Source organism: Castor canadensis, chromosome 18 (genome assembly GCF_047511655.1).
Source record: "Castor canadensis chromosome 18, mCasCan1.hap1v2, whole genome shotgun sequence".
Lineage (NCBI taxonomy): Eukaryota > Metazoa > Chordata > Mammalia > Rodentia > Castoridae > Castor > Castor canadensis.
In genome coordinates, this window is record NC_133403.1 from 41,329,170 (window position 1) to 41,349,482 (window position 20,313).

Sequence of the window (20,313 nt, forward strand, 5' to 3'; positions counted from 1 at the left end):
AGCCCGCAACTTGCCAAAGTTTGGGGGGCTGGGGTCCCGGTGGCGCCCGAGGCCCGCGCGGCTCCCCCGGCGCGCCCGAGGCCCCCGCGCCCGGACCACGCTCATTGGCCCGCGTCTTCTCCTTTCTTAAATAGCTAGGCAGGATTTAAGAAGTACTTTTTTTTTCCTCTCTCTCTCTCCTCTTCACTGTGGGGGCAGGGATGGAAAATTACCTGGAGAAAATGGTGGCGACTGGACGCTTTTTTTAAATAAATAAATTAACTAAAAAAGCACGTAGATCATCCTGGATGCCCAGGTCTGGCTATGCCCCAGAATGAGAATAACCCGTTCTTGACATTGATTTCGAATAAATTTCATGGCTGTCTGTATTAAGTGCTTCTTAACCCTTTGGAGGCCTTTGAGACTGACAAAAGCTAAGCGACCTCCTCCCCCTGGAAAATCTGCCCTGGCATCCACATAATTTGGGATGGTAACTCACTCGAATATTTAATTGGAGTGCCTACTGTGTGCCAGGCACGGTTCTAGGCGCTAAGGAAACAGGAAGGAACTTGGCAAAGTTTCCACTCCTTGGAGTTCACGTTGCAATTTTTTTCTTTTTTTGACCCTTCTTGTATCCCACCACCTGCCTCCATCCTCGGATCTGAATGAAACGTGTTTGGAATTCGGTGAATAACCTTCCGAAGGCACTATATTTTGGAGTTCTGCCTGAATAGTAATGCTTGTCAAATTACATAAAACGCCCACCCCTTTCTGTTGTTTTTGATCGCCCTGGTTTTCAGGGTGTTTTTTAATTAGTCACATTTAGACATCATCTCTGGATCTGGTGATAAAGGCGTCAACCTCTCCACCCAACAAGGAAGGGACTTCACACCCGACCCTCCCTTCTCTTCTGGACTGAAGGAGCAGGGAAGGGGACACTCCGTCCTCAGCTCAAGGAGGATCACTGCCCAGTGACATCCTCGCTCATGAAGAAATGAATGCTATTCCTCTGCACTGACCATGGAAACAAGGCGACCCACATACTAACTTTAATTGTAGTAGACACTTTAGAAAGTCAAATGAAAGGAAGTTAATTTTAATATTTTATTTAATACCATGGATCCCGAATGATAGGATTTCAATACATAGAAATTCATTAATAAGATACACTCTTTTCATCATACTAATTCTTTTCAGTGTGTTTTATATTCATAGGACACCTTAATCCACACTAGCCACATTTCAGCCACTCAATAGTCACAATACCTTGTGGTCACTGGATTGTACTGTGCAGGGCTAGAAGCTAAAAGCTGAGTAACCTGGGTACTAATTCTGCTCTGGCACCTGTTAGCTGTTTGAGGAGGTCTCCCTTTCCTTGGGACAAGACTTCACTCTCAGTGGCCACCCTGTCCCTTCTAGAAAGATTCTGAGCTAGTCTGTTTCTTATTGATAAGCATTTACGATTCCTGCCCCTCTCTTTAACATAATTCACTTAGCATAAATTTCACCTTTTTAAAGGATACAATTCACTGACTTAAAATACTCACAGAGCAGGGTGCGCAGTGGCTCACGCCTGTAATCCTAGCTACTTGGGAGTCTGAGATCATAAGGCAAATAGTTGGAGACCCCCATCTCCAAAATAAGGAGAGCAAAATAAATTGGAGGAGGAGCTCAAGCAGAAGAGCACCTGCTTCGGGAGCATAAAGCCCTGAGTTTAAACCCCAATCCCCCCAAAAAAAAAAACCTCCAAAGGAGTTTTGTAACTCCTTTGTGCAATTACAAAACTATCTAATTCTAGAACATGTTTCTTATCCCCAAAAAGAAACTTCACCCTCAGTACAAGCCACCCCCCAACACCGCTTTAGGCACCCACTAATTTACTTTGTCTCTATGGATTTATCTATCAGGACATTTTTACATGAGTAGAATCACACATATGTAGACTCTGTGTCTACGTTCTTTCACTTACATCATGTCTCCAAGTTTCATTCATGTTGGCATGTTATCAGTACTACAGTCCTTTTCATGGCTACATGATATTCCATTGTATTGACATATCCCATTTTGCTTATCCATAAATCTATTGCATATACTTCCACCATCCCTGCTTTTTGATGACTGCTATGAATTTTTTTGTACAAACATACTTTCAATTCATTTTTGTACATGCATGTTTTCAATTCTTTGGAGAATATACTCAGAACTACTCAGGAAGCAGAGATTAGGATAGAGGTTTGAAGCCAGCCCGGGCAAATAGTTTGAGAGACCCTATCTCAAAAAAAAAAAAAAAAAATCCATCACAAAAAGGGCTGGTGGAGCAGCTCAAGGTGTAGGCCCTGAGTTCAAACCCAGTACTACAAAAAAAAGAAAAGAAAAAAAGGAATCAGTGAATCATGTTAACAGTTTAAAAATTTTTTATCCTTTTGTGTATCAGATATTTGATATGTTTAGCTATGTAAGAAAGTGCCAAACTTTCCTCAGTGATTTCACCATTTCCCATTGCTCTCCACATCTTCCCAACACTTACCCTTATCGGACCTTTTCTATTAAAGCCAGGTATGAGTTAGGGGAGCATAGCGGTCTTCATTTTTATTTACTGTGGTTCTGGGGATCAAACCCAGGTCCTTGCTCATGCTAGCAAGTGCTCTATACTGAACTACATCCACTGCCCACTTTTTTTTTTTTTTTCACCGATGCCCTGGCTTCTTATTTTTGTCTTTCATCTATCAAGGCTCTGGAACTCACTCATTAGTGCTAACAGAATATGGGGTGGATTCTTAGGATTTCTGTGTACACGTTCATGTCATCTGAGAATAGACAGCTTTACTTCATTTTCCATGTTGGATGCTTGTATTTCTCCTCCCATGGCCCTGCCCAGAACCTGCAGCACGATGCTGGGTGGAAGCAGGGAGCACACCTCCATTTTCTTGGTGGGCTTTTCTCAGATGTCAGTTATGAAGTTCCCTTCTCTTCCAGTTTGAGTGTTTGTATGATGAAAGATTTTGTCACAAGCCTTTTCTGCATCTATGAAAGCACCATGTGTCTTTCCCCCCTTATTTACTGAGTTTCTGTCAGGCTCTATTCTAGGCCCCTAGGGTAGACAGTGCCCATGTTGTCAAGAAACACATACTCAGCTGGGCCAGTGGCTCATGCCTGTAATCCTAGCTACTCAGGAGGCAGAAATCAGGAGGATCACAGTTCGAAGCCAGCCCAGGCAAATAGTTTGCAAGACCCTCTGCTGAAAATGCCCAACACATAAAAGGGGTGGCAAGGTGGCTCAGGTGGTAGAGTACCTGCCTAGCAATTGTGAGGTCCCGAGTTCAAACCGCAGCACTGCCGAAAAATAAAAGCGTAAGCCTTCCTCCGAAAAGCTTTTCCTGGCCAGTTTTGTTTTTTTTTTCCTGACCTGTATCTTTGATGAGACTGAGGATTTTTTTTTTTCTTTTCTCCTATGTCTGTAACCCAGGCTACACACAACCCTCCTGCCTCAGTTTCTCAAGTTCTGGGATTACAGGTCTGAGTCACACGCCTGGCCTGGGCTTCTTGAATGGAAGAGTTGCATCTCTCCACGTTGGGGCACAGGACATTCCACAAATGTAATGTGCTTCTAGAATGAGACCAGTGTTGGCTCATTCTCATCTTCTTTCTGGTTACATCATCAGATGTGCTAGCTTCCCAGGACTGCCATAAGTTGCCACTCCAATGCTGGTTTACAACAAAAAAAATTTATTCCCTCAGTTCTGGAGGCCAGGATGTCTGATCAAGGTTTTGGAAGGAAGGGCCACACTTCCTGTAACGTCTGCAAGGAAAAATCCTTTGTTTCCGTTAACTTCTGGTGGCTCCACGTGTTCTTGACTTGTGGCCACATGGTTCTGATCTCTGCCTTTATGGCCACATGGCTTTCTTTGCTGAGTTGTCTTCCCTTCTCACCAGAGAACACTTGTGATTGGAATCAGGGTCCACCTAACCCAGGATGGTCTCATCTCCAGATCCTTAAAGTAATTATATCTGCAAAGACCTTTCTTCAAACAAGGTCACGTTTACAGATTGCAGAGAGTAGGGAGGTGGGGTCCACTGAGCTCACAGCAGGCCTCCACTTCCTGCCATGACTAAAAACCCAAAGGAGGAAGAAACATTCCACCAGAAACATTCCTGGTGGCTCCACTATAGCTATAGAAATATGAAACCCACTGAAGTAAACTTCTGTTAACTGTGGGCTTAGAATGGGCCAGAATGGTTCCCTGTGAGTTTAATGGACATTTTGGAGGCTTCTGGGACACACAGCAGGGGACTGGAGAGAGAGGGTAGGGGGCCCAGTGTGAACATACAGAACACTAGCAGATCCAAGTCCCAGCTCTGATGGATCAGCAGAAACCTCTCTTCCAGCCTCAAGTGACTGACTCTTCGTCTGACCTCCCTTCATGTGGAAGATCAGGGAGGTTTTACAGCATGATCTCTGCAGATTCGCTGCACACTTCACATCCAAAGCAGACAGAAAAGACATGTGCCTTTTGTTTTGGGGTTTTTGGTGGTAGGGTTTGAACTCAGGGCCTCATGCTTGTACTTAAGCCACTCTGCCAGCCCTTTTTGTGTTGGGTATTTTGAGATAGGGTCCTCCAAACTGGGCTGACCTTGAATGGTCATCCTCCTGATCTGCCTTCTCAGTAGCTAGGAGTACAGGGGTGAGCCTCCAGCACCTTGCAATGTCCCTCTCTCCTTAGTAAAAACATGAGCTCAGAAAGCCTATACAGTATTTTGGAAGTGTTTCCATCACTGGACAATATTCTGCTACAGCATGGGGTGGCCTGGCCTGGGTGATGAAATGGTTGATTCAGGAGAGAGGGAGTAATAGGATTTATTTACAGTATACATATGCTGTAGTGGGGATCTCAAGTATACTCCAAAGGCCCATCTGTTAAAGCCATCATCCCCAGAGAGACACTACTGAGAAGTGCTGGAACCTTTAAGAGGTGGGCTCTAGTGGAAGGGCCTCAGGTCACCTGGAATGTGCCCAAAAGGCACTGTGAGATGCTTACCTCTTCCTCTCTTTTGCTTCCAGGCCTTGTGCTCCTGCCATTATGTCTGCCTACAACAGACCAAAACCAACTGGACTAATCAATCACAGACTGAACTTCCAAAACTGAGAGCAAAGTAAACCTTTTCAGGACTGAGGAGTGGCTCAAGTGGTAGAGAGCCTGACTAGAAGCATGAGGCCCTGAGTTCAAACCCCAGTACCACCAAAAAAATAAAAGCAGATGGCAAACTGGGGTTCACCTCCTACCATGGTTTGCCAATCTATGTTCAGTGACAGAGCCCTTGCCTAGAATGTGCAAGGCCCTGGGTTTGATCTCCAACACTGCTGAATGAATGAATGAATACCCCTATCTTCATATCAATTACCTCCAAACACAAATGGACACACAATATAAGTGGTAGGAACAGAAAGCTAGACAGAACTCCAGTATTAATGTAGAAACCGAGAACTCTGTATCTCTTTTGTGGCTCCAATCAGGAGGCATCTTCACAAAATGCTTTAGCTTTTTTTTTTTTTTTAATCAGTACTGGGGTTTGAACTCAAGAGTCTCACGCTTGCTAGGCAGGTACTCTTCCACTTGAGCCACGCTGCCAGCCTGAACCCAGGACTCTGCGTCAAGTGCTCTATCACTGAGCCCCTCCAGCCCTTTTACTTCTCCAGACACTTTAACTTCTGACTGCAGGTTCATGCTGTTGGATTTTCTAAATTCCTGCAAGTAATAAATTATTCTAGTTTATCTGGTAATTAAGGGCTTGCACATCAATCTTTGTGAAAGTGTATCTTACCTGGACCCAAAAGTGAACAGACATCACAGCATTTTTTTTTTTATTTTTTTTTTTTTGGTGACACAGCTGCTAGCCGGGAGCAGGTGGCTCACGCCTATAATCCTACCTACTCACGAGGCAGAGATCAGGAGGATCGTGGTTCAAAGCAAGCCCGAACTAACAGTTCATGAGACTTTATCTCAAAAAAAAACTCATCACAAAAAAAGGGCTGGTAGAGTGGCTCAAACCCCAGTAGAGAAGGAGACAAAAAACCCTATCTTGAAAATACTCAACACAAAAAAGGGCTGATAGAGTGGCTCAAATGATAGTTATATGCCTATCAAGTGTGAGGCCCTGAGTTCCACCAAAAAAAAAACAAAAAAAGACAGTTGCTGGAGAAGCTGAAAGTCAGCATGGAAAGGGAACAGAGGGTGCACTGTAGGAGTGGGGAAGCAAAGCAATTTTCACTGCATATTCTCACTGCCTGTTGTCTTCTGACATGTGCTACTATTTATTCAAGCACCAGTCAAAAAAGTAAATTCACTATTTGGGACTAATATAGCAATAAGCCTCGCCATTTTACCTTTGTATAACACTCAAGTAATTCCTGATTGGATGGAAAGGACTTGGAACCAGCAGCATGATGATGCCTTGCCTTACCCAGCGATGCACTTGACACCCAGAGTGGGCAGCTTCCAGAGGATGGAGCCAATGTGCAGAGAACTGCACTGTAAAAATAAGTATTTTGCACATTCCTTTTAGCTTTTCTCCCCATAAAGGCCTCCACAGATGGCTTCTTTACATCATGCTCTCAAATGACTAGCTGATAAATATTCATACTTATGGAAATCATATTGTACATATTCCAAACCATCAGCCCGTTAGCATTTGTATTTTCTGTATCTCAGGGGTGGTGTCCTTTGTTCATGAGGCTTGTCCTCCCAAAAATGTACACCCGCATGTGCCTGTACACACAGACACACACACAAACACGTCACAGCACATGCAAGACACGCCACAAACACAAGCTTTTGCCTTTTCATGACTTATTTGCTTAGGACAATGGCTCACAACCAAGGGTGCTCTTACCCTCGTGGGACATTTGACAATTTCTGTAGTCAATTTTGGGTTGTCACAACTAGGGGGAAGTCATGTGTAGTACTAGGATCTGGTGGGTACAGCCCAATTCCCAGGGCAGCCCCCACTACAAAGAGTGATTGGTGCCAAATGTCGGTAGTGTCCAGAGCCACAAGGCAGGAGGCTGAAACCAGACTTGGAGACAGAGGAAACACTGAGAAGTAAGCAAAAGCAAACTGGACCTGTAGCTGGAAAACCTGATGGCAGAAGCTATATAATGAAGTTTGGTTTCTCATTGCTTTTTTGTGTATGTGGTACTGGAACTTGAACTCAGTGCCTGCACCTTGAGCCACTCCATCAGCCCTTTTTTGTGTTGGGTATTTTTTGAGATAGGGTCTCAAGAACTATTTGCCCAGTCTGACTTCAAACTGAAAGCCTCCTGATCTCTGCCTCCTGAGTAGCTAGGATTACAGGTGTGAGCCACTGGCTCCCAGCTGGTCTCTCATTTTTTAATTTATTCAAAGTAATTCAAATTTATTAAGAATGTATGTTTTGAAAACTAAGCTTCCTTTCAGTTTTCACAATCAACTGAGAAATAGTCGTAATTTAGAATACAACTTGCTTTTCAATTAATACAGTTATTCATGGTTTGTTTTTTTGACTGTATGGGGTTTGAACTCAGGGTGGTCTCACACTTGCTAGGTAGGCACTCTACCACTTGGACCACTCCTCTTTTTGTGTGTTGGGTGTGTTCAAGATAGGGTCTCATAAACTATTTGTCTGGGCTGGCCTTAAACTGTGATCCTCCTCATCTGTGCCTCCTGAACAGCTAAGCGTGAGCCGCTGGCTACCTCATGTATTTGATAGGTTAAATTCCCCGAAACACTGCTACCACTTAAAAATTTGATTAAGTTCTCTTACAAATTTCGAGCTACAACGTGCACAAGATTCTCTCAAGCACTTCAAGCACCACAGAGAAATTCCTGAAAGACATTTAAAAAAAAAAAAATCCACCTTGGGTTCCAACCCTTTTTCCTTCCCACCCTTGCCAGAGGTGGACGACAGGGCTGACTACTGGCCCCCACATGCTGAATGGCTGGAAGAAGGTCCCATACCTCTGTGGCTGTCTCATCTGTAAACTGAGGGCGACCACACTTCCATCTCATAGGGACTCTGTGAGGAATTAAAGCAGTTGGCTTAGGTTATCTCACATCCACACAGCAAGGGTTCTGTGTGACCTGTGACAAGCCAGTCATTTCTGTGGGATCTTCTTTACTCTTTATTCCCAACTCCTTGTCTTCCCACTCAGTGCCAGGCATGGGCTAGACTCCTGGCCCAGTCCTTGTTCAACAGTCATTAAATGAGCCCTAGTCCCTTTTGTCCTGTGACTTGTGTGCTGTCCCATTACAATAACTGCCTATAAACAAACCTACCAGGAAACACCATAGCTGCTTACTGCACTTACTAAGTCAATATTAAATAAGGGCACAGTTCCATGTAAATGAGAAACTAAAGGGACTTCCTGAGAACCAGGGAAAAGACGAACGACTGAGGAAACAAATACTCAAAAGATCTCGCCAGGGCCTGGCAAAGCAAGGGCACAATGCTGACTTCCGGCTCCATTCACGCTCGGAGTGGATGCCTGAGAACCATGCTTAGCATGGGAGCGGGGCCTCAGACCTCCAATCCCCAGCCCTTGTGGCTGCCCTCTGCTTTGTGGCCTTGGAAGCACATAGGTGACTGCCAGAGAACAAGCCTGCAGCACTACATGAAGCCAGCACAAGGCTGACTGGCTGCAGTGCACTTCCCTGTTTTGTGATGGTGTTTTCAAGACAGGGTCTCAAGAACTACTTGCCCGGGCTGGCTCTGAACTGCGATTCTCCTAATCCCTGCCTCCTGAGTAGGTGGAACTACAGGCGTGAGCTAGCAGCGCCCCTGCTTATAAACTCATTTTAAAAACCATGCCAACATGAAAATTTTTACCCTCCCCAGGGGAAGGCAACCTTACAGGTGAACAATGTGGCAATGACAGAGGACAATGGGTGCTCCGAATCTGGACCAAAAGCACAAAGAGAGAAGCATATTTTTTTATTTTGTTTAATTTATTTAAGAATTTTACAAAAACAAAACAAAACCCAAACAAAAACAAAAACCACAACAAAAACCTAGGTACAGAATGTGTTACGCTTCATGGTTGATCGCTTTTACTTGAAGAACAACCTCGCTAAATGCAGCCAGCATACTTTTATTGCATGAGACCGATTCTTAAGAGTTACACATCACAATGGCAGAAACACTCGTTCTAGCCACTCGGTACCATGTTCCCCAGGACAGGCTGAAGGTAGCAGTGCAGCATCACGAGAACAGTGCGTACCCTTCGTACAGACGGACACTCCTGAACAGAGCAGTGATACAAAAAGGGGAGACTGAAGAAGAAAACAAAACAATCCAAGAGTTCACATCACCTTTGTGTCAAATGGTCTTTGGATTCCGTCAGATGTTGTCTCAAGATGCACCATGTCAGGTTAGTAAAGGAGGAAGATCTACACCTACATATAAAATATCCTTTGCTCAAGGAGGTAGAACCTGGCAAAAGTTTTATTGCAGAGATACAGCATACCTCTTCCCACCTCTCAAGGTTGATGGTAGATACAAGTGGTTATTGAAAAATAATATCAGTAGTTTGCAAATTCAGTATAAACCATGAACAGGGTGATTGTTCCCGATAGCGGTGAGACTGCAATGTGCTACGTAGAAAAAAAGCTCCCGCTCCCTGTAAAGAGGGAGTTGGAGGAAAGGCTCAAGCTTCTTTATCCTCTTCAGTGCCACAAACACTGCCACAGTTAAGAAAGGCCCTCAGTGTCCTCTGGACAGAAATGCTGGCACAGGTACAAATGGCCCTCAGGGCAGGGTCTGGGCTAGAGGGCCAGCAGTGGAAAAGCCAAGTGAGCTCAACCAAGGGACCTGAACTTTCAGCCCTGAGGAGGTCTGAATTGCAAGAATCTAGAAGCAGGCGTCATCCCTTGCTGGACTCTGCTTTAACTAAGTATATCTGAACTGTGCCCTGCCACAGATGGCCACTGCTGCAAAAATGGCAGGTCAGCTACTTCGTGGGCACCAGAGGCAAAGAGGTGGGTAAGGAAGGTCTGAGCAGGGGATTCCCACTGCAGCAATCTCTGACAGGCCCCAATTCATGACAAGTTCCCAAGACTTACTGAAATGTAGACAACTTTTAGTTCCAAAAAGTTTACCAAGTTCATGGTAATGAATGAAACTTGTACATTAATGAAAAGCCAAAGATATGCTCACAGCAGTCTTTCCAGAAAATTATAGAGGAACGTTTTCTTGAAAGTGCAAATGATGAGCACCACCATTTCCCCAAAGACCCTCGAGCCTTCCATATTGCCAACACTGAACATCAGAGTGCTCTACTCCAGCTCAGCACATACTGGATCCCCAGCACAGAGCAGAGGCGCAGCTCATGATACCCACTGGCTAGTCTTCAGACCCCCCCCAGAACACAGCCGGCCTATGTGCTTACATGCCTCCACAGCAGGTGTGGTGCTGTACCTTGGAGGACAGCTGTTCTTCAACAAGCTTTCTCTGAGGTGACCTGCCAATCATCTACCAGGTTTGTCTCCCACCAGCTATAGATTCCCTTGACAAGTTATAGCAAAAGCAGATTACCTGTGCTTGCTACAAAGTAAGTTAGGTTTCTCTGAATGTTATTTGGGGGGGTTAACAGTATAGGCCCTATTTCTTAAATAAACGTAGGCAATTTACAGCAGCAGCAGGCCATGAAGCACTGTTTCAAATCTGTGCAGTGTTCCTGTCAGGTTGGTGCTGAGGAGTAAGGGTAGGAGGAAGTCAGCTTCCTAAAGAGCTAGGTTTGATCCCAAATGCACTGAAGAAGTTAGAGGAGCTTAAAGGAAGTCTTGAGAAGCAATTTCTTTTTATGTGAAAACATTAGGCTCACTATAGCTTCCAAAGAGCAATGTGAATGAGCATAACCAGTAACACACGACAGCATCAGAAACAGCACTCAAGTGCATCCCCCAGTACAATGCATTGCACACAATAAAAATCATAATAAAAATGCAAAACACAATCAGGCACACTGAAAAACATTAACACAAATCAGGCAGGATTTCTACAGCAAAGATGCAAAACCAAATTCTAAAATGTAAGAACAAATTCAACTGAGAAGTTTTCCATAATTTCCTAAATTTAAATTTTAAAAGGAAAAATTTAAAAAGGGCAGTATGATGTCCTGTATGGGAAGTCAAGAAAAGAATAAATAGGACTGAAGGGAAGAGGGAAAAGAGAAAAAAGTGAGTAGGGTCCCAATTTACAAGAAATATTTACATTCAGAATTCAAAAGAACTCACATTTCTGTAATATACACATTTATGTACATATGTATAAGTACAGCATACAATTAGAGGGTGAATTCTAGATTTCACCCACATACTCAAGAGAAGAAAATCTGCCACCTAGCTTGAGTTGCAGTTATCCAGATGTTTCAAGACACTGAATGTGTCTTAGACACTTGGCCTTGAATGAGGAATTCTCTTACAAATGGTTTTTGCTCAGCTGCAGCCATGACATGGAATGCTTGCTACATGTGAGCAGCACAATGTGCCCAGGTGGGATGTTCACCAGGGAAGGGCAACCAACAACTGCCCATCATCAGTCATGAGGACACTCATCATATGAAGCCTGGTCTAATTAGAAACTAGCAAATACCACTCAGGTAATATTTTAAAAATCAGCGTTCCTGGGTAAGGCCCTGCCTCTTAATATCTTACCAAGAAAAGAACCTAAAGTGAACTTCTGCCCCTACTTTCATCAAATGAGACGTAACAATCATTTCTAATCGATTGCTTTTTAGCCTCATGCTAAAATGGAAAAGTGGAGGGCAGGGAAAGAAGCTTCCCGTTACACACCTGACAGTGATATCCTGTGCCCTTCTTTTTCTGGTTGATCAGAAGTGCTTCTATAGCATTGTATGGAGACCAGAAAACAAATGCTCTACAGACTGCTGCCAAACATTGTGGCTCTAAAATACAATCCCCTGGAGCTTGGGAACCTAGAACTTCAGCCCCCACAGACAGGGCAAACAAAAACTAAAAGAAGTATTGTTACAACTCAAAAAGGTTTCTGAAGTGCTAATGAACTAAGAAAGAATAAATACGCACACACACACACAACTACAGTGCTTTGGATGCAGGTTCTTACTAATTTACACATATATGTAAAAAGAACATACTGAAGAGTGTATCTGCAATTTAGTAACAAAAATAAAATTGCTTAACGTTTCTACTTCTTGACCAAATTGTGTTTAAAGAGTATTTTGCTAATACTTTTCTGAATTAGCATCACTCACGGTTTATCTGGATAATCTGACTAAATTGCAGATAGAGAGAGACCCTGTGGCACAGAGGTTGCTAGAAGAAGGGAATGAAACTTCCCAGGCAACAGTACTATGTGCTGGGCTTGGAGAGTGGTTTTCAGCACAATCGGCAGGTAAACTCTGAAACACTGACATGATTTACATCCCATCTGCCTGGGCAGAGCCCTACTGCATTGCAGTTTGGACGAGGCCTCTGGGTGCAGATGTGGGATTTAGATACTGCAAAAGATGGACTCCATTTACACATTAGCTGTTGTGAAGAACCACTTCATTAGTGTAACAACTTTTTTAGTTTTTGACAGAAGAGGCCCTTAAATGCTGGGACTTCCTGGTTGGCCAACTTAGACTTGCTGACTTTTGTAGGGGAGCACGGTGTAGAAGGCAGGTGCTCACCTCCAGAGGGGGTGGGCACTGGTCCCTGGATACCAAACACATCCCACAACAGGCTCTGGGCCTCAGCTCCTGCTCATTCACACTGGTTGCCTTTTTGAAATCTGCTTTGAGAGAGCTATCAGATGTCTAATATTTCTGGGCCTTTTTTTTTTTTTTTTTCCTTAACAAAGACCAGAACACACATAGGCTCCTATGTATCAATAGTTATTCTAAGAGCAACCATTATAGCATCACCTGGAGTGGCGGAAAGTGTCAATTAACCACACACTAAAGACTCCTGCTAAGACTGCTCTGAAAGCACCATAAACACTAGGACCCACCAACACAGATGCCCTTACCCAAGCAGGGGAGCTGGGTGGCTGGCCTAAGAGAGAATCTTTCCTCAAGGTGCAGCACATGTGTTAGGCCTGCCTTTCCCAGTTCTGTTTCACCTTAATGTGCCAAAGGGCACAGACTGGATCACTGTGTGAAAGCAGAAGCACAAACCAGGAGGTTTTACTGAAGGTGGGCCCTACTCTGCTCCCGGCTGCCGCTGGATCTAAGGCCCTGAGAAGGGCCACTGCTTGATACTCATGTGGTCACTGCCTAAGCTATAAGGACTGAAAAGAGGATAAAAGTTGCACCCACTGGGCAAATGTGCCCCAGAACAGAAATTATGCTCATGTGTTATTTTAGGCACTAAGAATAAATAAATCCAAGGAAAACTTACATTAACTTAACCAAACTCAGGCTTCAAAAAGCACAATAGGATGAAAGAGCCAAACTTCAGTTGTTTTCTATCACGAAATGTATCTCTCACCCAATTCTCTGTCATGTTTAAAAAGATACAAAGGGAACAATTCGAGTTCCAAGACATTCAAAACTACTAGCATTTTACCCCTTCCTCCACATAACCGCAAATTTTAGGACAGCTTAAGCCCAATTCAAAGGCTACCTGGAATTCTGAGGCTATACCAAGCTCTGCAGAGTCCCAGCTAGATTACTTCTGAAAGTCCCCAGCGAGTGCCTGAACAAGAGTCCACTTCATTAGTATAATAACTTTTTATTTAACATCTACAAGATTTTGGTATCTTGCAGCTTTTGACCAGGTTTATACAATCTCAATTTTTTAATAGTGCAACCTGTGCAAGCAAAATAAAACAAAACAAAAAAGGATGGAAGGAAAAAAGGAAACAAAAGATCAACTGTCCCCTTACTTGTTTGTATGAGCATCTGTTATAGGTGAGACAAAACTTACCCATGTTATAGATAAGTGTCTATTCACACTTGTACATCACCATTTTGAACAGCTTGAGATAAACTCTACAATGTCTTACAACACATTAAACAATATTCAAGTTACTGGGTAACAATAACAACAAAAACGTACAGCAGAAGCCTCAAGTGTTTCTTCATTGTCTAGTTTACAACTCAAGTACTGCTTCCTGTTTGAGTGACAATGCAGATTCAGGTAATGATGTAAAAACCAACTGCAAGATGGAAGCCAAACGTACTTCTTTCTAAACTATCTTTAAGTTAAGGAAAATGTAACTTTAAGAAAGAGGCTTAGAGCCATCTTTGCAGCACACATTAGGAATACTATTAATACATTAAAATTAACCTTGAAGAGTATTCTCACAGAAAAGGTATGTAATCGTTACTTTGCTGAGAAATCTGGAGTAGGGAAGGGTTGAAAAGGGTTGGAAGCAGTATCCAGATATAAACACTACAAAAATGCAGTCACCAAAGCTGTCCATCCACAAATGTTTCTCTCCAATACTTGACTTCTGTGATACTCTTATTTACGCATGCTTTCAAAGACATGCACTGTCAGAACAAAAACTACAAAAGAACCTGAATGCATGATATGCAACCTTTCATTTCATGCCTTAGTAAACCTATTGTTTAAATTGGAAAAAGAAACCAATATATATTTTCTATATTTATAGACTTGAAACACATGCATCCGAGGATAACTCCCACAGCAATGACACGGATGTACTGCATGAACCCTGAGCACTGTATAACGCAAAGTAAAGCCAGTTTGGGAAGTTCCAAGCATTTCAAACCAATTGTGGTTTGTAGCTTTACCAAATTCACAAACAAACAGAATGACACACACGCACACACACATCCCCCTCTGCTCACCCAAAGTAAAAGCATATAGGAAGCCCCTGGGGAAGCAAAAGGAAAGATACACGTCCTACCATCGGCACTGCTGATGTTCAGTTTTTCTATCTATTCCAGGTTTATCTTTACTCCCAAAAAAATTAACTAGAGAGAGCACAACTGAAAAACATATAATTCTTTGGAAACTGTCCCTGATTTTTATGCAAGTGGTACGCTCGCACTGCATTTCAAAACTATCCATGTTGAAACCTGTCTGTGCTTTACGCGCTGCTCAAGTTGGTGATGCTCTGCGGGTGATGCTGCTGCCATAGCTGTTTCTGTTGGACTGCAAGCTGTTGAGACTGGTCTGAAGTTGACAGAAGATTTACAAGAGGAGACACACAATTTGCCGGAATGATCAAACCTGTAATTAGCAACAAGAATCCATAAAGCTGCATCTAGTAGATATCATACTGTATTTTATAGCTTGATGGCAGATTACAAATGAGCCATGATACTCAGTACAATGAACAAGAATCTCACACAGGTACTTAATAACTGCAATGGTCCATTAAGATGCAACCTAATTCCAGTGCTTCTCACAAAAACCCCAGGGCAAGGACATGTCAAATGTCTTAGTGCAACACTAGCTTCTTATTCAAAAAACACAGGATCAAGTACTTTTTTTCTTAAACGGGGCAGGGCGTGGAGGAAGAACTGAGGACTGAACCCAGTGCCTCACTTAAGCCACATTCCCAGCTGTTTTTTGATTGAGTTTATTTTCAGGTACGGTTTTACATTTTTTGCCTGGGCTGACTCAGACTGTGGTCCTCCTATCTCCACCTCCCAAGAAGGTGGGATTACAAATGTGAGGCACATGCATACCTTGTTCTTGAAAAAGGACCTGGATTTCTTATTTTTGCTCAGGCTGGCTTTGAACTGTAAACCTATCTCCACTTCCCAAGTAGTAACACTTTTCTGTCTATCATCACTTAGTTCTACAAAAACAGATACCACCTTCTTTACCATTTAATAATGTACAAAACAACTACAAAATGAGTGTTGCAAACTCAAATGTCACCCAAGCAGGTACCTTCAAGATGGTAGCGTATATACTGGCAAACGGGAAACCATGGTCCCCAGTTAAGGGAACTTCAATTCTGTCGTGTGGGAATGTGGACCAGCTAGCAATGGGACCAGCTAGCCTAGTTTGTCCTTGTTGCCTTCAGGAGTTGGAACTATCCCCTGTTCACAATGGCTCTGAGTTGCATATCTTTGGCCTCCAAGGCAGGACCCTGGGCAAAAGGCTGAGTGGTCTTCACAATGGGAAGCCCACCCTGATAGCAGCAGCAGTTGATGGAGTAAGAGGAGCTGAGAGCAGCACCAAAGATGACTACAAAACAACTACAGCCAGATCACAATGTCTGTTGTGAGGCTTAACTACTATCCAACTTTACAGAACAAAGAGAAAATATCATATCCACTGCTAGAAGAGATGCTAGATGCATCTGGAACAGATCTAAGATGTTAGAAGCAAAACAACATAAAGACAGGATCTGATTTTTCCCCAAAATTTAAAGACTCACCTACAATCCGTTGTCCATCTTCTGTTCTTAGCCGAACTATCTGCATTTTCACATTTGTGCCACTGACAGAGGCAAGAACACCCTCCACTTTTGTCCAAACACTCAGTACTGAACCACATAACACATAATATGTGCGACAACGAAGACCTATTTCACAAACTAATCCTAAACTTGCTTTTTTACAATTGCCACGCCTAGGAAAGACAGAAGAAAAAAATTTTATGTGCACACACAATATGAACACATATATTCATAAAGGTACAGTCTCCCCAAATTTCACGTCTACTATTTGCCTTAACCAGCTAATCCTTTTTGGCTTATTCAATTAGTCTTTCCAATTTAAGAGATGACTATCATTTTGAAAACTTCTATTATTTTTGGGCTCTGTCAAATGGATGGTTCATTAGTTATGCCACCTACTTACACATTTTTAATTGTTTCATATCAGTTTTCTTACTATAATAATGCTCGCTCCTAAAATCATCTTGGCAATTATTTGTTTCACTACCAATACACAGCTCTAAATCAGGTCAGTAGGCAAATCCTCAGTAATGGAGAAAGAGCACATATAAATTTAAGAACTGAGAAAAAGGAACACACACGTACCAGCAATATTTTATGATCAAATGATTTTCACAATTCATAAACAAAAATGTCTTTACCAGTCAGCATTATTCAAATGAATTCAGTACAGTATTAAATGTATATGTATGGGAATTTTTGTTATTATTCAAAATAATACCTTAGAAGACTTTCAGGCTATCTTTTAATTTTTTTTTTTTTTTTGGTCCAACTGGGGTTTGAACTCAGGCCTTCATGCTTGTAAGCACTCTACCACTTGACCCACGCCTCTAGTCCCTTTTGCTCTGATTATTTGGAGGTGGGGTCTCATCAACTATTTGCCCAGGCTGGCCTCGAACCCTGATCCTACAGATCTCAGCCTCCCAAATAGCTAGGATTATAGGCATGAGCCACCAGCACCCAGCTATCTTTTAAAATATTTTAACTAAGTGGCTTTTCCAAAGTTTTATTTTCCAACAGTACTTATTTACTCTTGAAATGAAAACAAAAAGTACTGCACATCAAAGAAATGAGCATGAGGTGAAACAAAAAATCTGGACTAAAATTGTTTTAGTCTCTATTACTTCTTTAAAAATGGACCAGATGTACAACATCAATAACTAACATGTGAGAAAACACTGGAGAAAATTAGTATCTATAGAGCATTAAGTTATGTTTCATAAGGTTCTGAAATGCCCACTGAACCCCTTCAAGCTGGGGGAGTACTGTTAGATTGCCTTCAGGACACTACATCAAGTTTTTCTATGCTAAGCAGCTACTTTAGGTCTCTCCCTGTTTCTTAGAAGTTCCCTAGATCTAGGAAACTAGTTTTTGTTTGTTTTATTTTTATTTTTTTGCTTTTTTTTTAGTGATACTGGGGTTTAAAGAAAGGAAAGGAAAGGAGAGAATAAGAAAAGGAGAGGAAGAAAAAGCAAATTCTAATAGGAAGGAATACAGCACAACCACAGTGCCAGAAAATAGCTGGCTGTAAATCAAAGAAAAGCAGAGGGAATAACCTGAACAGTGCCTGGCTCACAAATGCCCAATTAAATATTTCTGATGAAATGAACTACACCTAACAACAGTTATTATTTACACATGAGGACATAGCAGTAAAGAATGAAGTAATGTTTAAATTTTCACTACACTTTCAAGAAGCATGAAAATACTAACCAGTAAGCATGAGTACAAGTATCTGCAGATGAGTTATACTGATCGAACCAGTGCATCAGGGCATCATCTGAGACTACCTGTCAAAATAAAACAAAAATTCCACTGAAACAGTATTGCTTTAAACAAACTGGTTACCTAATGTGGTCTCTTAGCTACAGAGGCATCCAACTTAAAATCACTTCTAAATAGAAATTCCAGCCCTCGTACTTGCTGAATTTGGATGCAATTCACAAAGTTCTACTATGGTGTTTTCCCTCCTAGGTAATGGAAGTTTTCAAAAAGCTAGCTGAAGTAATACTTGAATAGTAAAGTAATACTAAAAGTAAAAACTAACAGTAACTTTAGAAAATACTCATTTACTATTTTCTAGAAATCCCTGCAAGATATAAACATTGTACAATGTTCACAATACACCAAGAGTTGATAGGAAGGAATTTTATCAACTTCCATTTATTAAAAAATACCAATTATTTTGCTGAGTACTGAATGCTGCCTTTACTGCCCAAATCCACTGTTTCAAACCCTGTAAGTTTCTTAATGGTTGATAACATTAAGACTAGGATATTAATGTAACAAAACTTGTTATTGTTCAGAAAAGTTGTCCTTCAAACGTAACCAAATAAAAACTGACAAAGTAATTTTATGTGTAGATATAGTTTTCCTTGACATAGTTTCACTATATTATAAAACAAGTATGCATTCATTTTATATAATTATGAAAAATACCTTCTTGTATTTCTTTTTAAGATCAGCATAAATTTCTAATTTGAGTTGTTTTCCAGTATTTGGTCGATAAACTAAGAAAAGCTTCTTTTTAGGGTTCACTTCTTTAACTAAGATGGCAGTTTTCTTATTGTTTCTTATCTATTAAAAGCAAAAATGAGAGAATATGAAGTTTGGTACTGCACAATTTAAAATATGCTTTTCTACCATCACATGAGCAAATATAATCATTGAAAAGATACCATCAAATATCCACGTAAATACAGAACTTTGTTCATATCCGAGACAAGGCTACTTAACCCTGGCCATAGACGTAGGTTGAGGGCCACAATATTCTTCAGAAAACTGTTTGGAATAAGCTTTACAGCACAAATACCCACCCAATACAGACAATTTTTGCTTCCTATTTCCTATACCTAGAATCACAATCAAGCAGCCTCAAGCTTAAAAAGTAAGTGTAATTAAATGTTAATATTTAGAATCTAGATAGCAGGCCTAAGGGCTCCTGGCAGGAAAATGGACAAGTTTTAAACTTTTCATAATAAAACACTGAATAAAAGTTACTCTCCTGGCTGGACCTGTGGCTCAAGTGGTAGAGCACTTGCCTAGCAAATGCATGACCCTGAGTTCAAGCCCAAGTACCACCATAAAAATAAAATAAAATAAAATAAAATAAATTACTCTCCTAAGCTAGGCATAGTGGTACATACCTGTCATCCCAGAACTCAGATCATGAGTTCAAGGCCAGCCTGAGCTACATAGCCAAACTGTCTCAAAAATCCAAAGGGGAAAAGGGAGAGAGGGACAGAGACAGGAAAAGAAAAAAGAAAAGAAAGAAAAGAAGGGAGGAGGAAAAGAAAGGAGAGGGAACTCTTCTTCAAGCTGCAACAAAATTCAAGCTCAAGATGCCACCCCAGCCCTCTGCCTTGGCCTGCCCCATCAATGCTGGCTTGTCCTGCGTCATTGGGAGGGTAAGTGTAAAAGAGATGGCACAACAAAGTGTTCTGTAAATAAGAAAGCTATGACAACAGAAACAAAGACTTGAGCACATTACACATGAATAGACATGCAGAAATACAGAAGGAAGCCAGAAAGAAAAGATGAGGGTTGAGGGCATGGCTCAAGTGGTTGGAGTGCCTGCCTAGGGAGTATGAGGCCATGAGTTCCAGTTCTGTCAAAAAGAACAAAAACAAGGGCTGGGGATATAGGTTAGTGGTTTAATGTTTGCCTTGCATGCATGAGGCCCTGAGTTCAATCCCCAGTACAACAAAAAAAAAAAAAAAAAAAAAAAAAAGAACAAAAACAAGAAACCACAAAAAGCAGACTACTTGGGTTCAAACTCCTGAGTAAAGGATGGAAGCTACATATATATTTTTAACTTTGACTTTGAGATGGGGATTTCACTAAACTGCCCAAGCTAGTCTCAAATGATCCTCTAGCCTCAGCCTTCAAGAGCTGGACTATAGGCACAGACTACCATGCTGGCTTTGTATTTTTACTTTTTGAAGTTGGATTTTAGAC

The 20,313-nt window shown here is 41.8% G+C and overlaps 1 protein-coding gene across 4 annotated transcripts in view; it reads right to left on the bottom strand.

Annotated features, from left to right (window-relative positions):
- Nucleotides 1-11,941: 11,941 nt before the first annotated feature.
- The window catches only part of Sbno1 (strawberry notch homolog 1), a 49,142-nt gene continuing 40,770 nt past the window's right edge, over nucleotides 11,942-20,313 (bottom strand). For all 4 annotated transcript variants that reach the window (XM_020159422.2, XM_020159421.2, XM_020159420.2 and 1 more), the window contains 4 exons: nucleotides 18,796-18,933; nucleotides 18,070-18,146; nucleotides 16,336-16,529; nucleotides 11,942-15,173 (listed from right to left, as the gene is read on the bottom strand). In XM_020159422.2, the coding sequence (XP_020015011.1) occupies nucleotides 15,031-15,173; nucleotides 16,336-16,529; nucleotides 18,070-18,146; nucleotides 18,796-18,933 (552 nt within the window). In that variant the 3' untranslated portion in view covers nucleotides 11,942-15,030. The remainder of the gene's footprint in view (nucleotides 15,174-16,335; nucleotides 16,530-18,069; nucleotides 18,147-18,795; nucleotides 18,934-20,313) is intronic.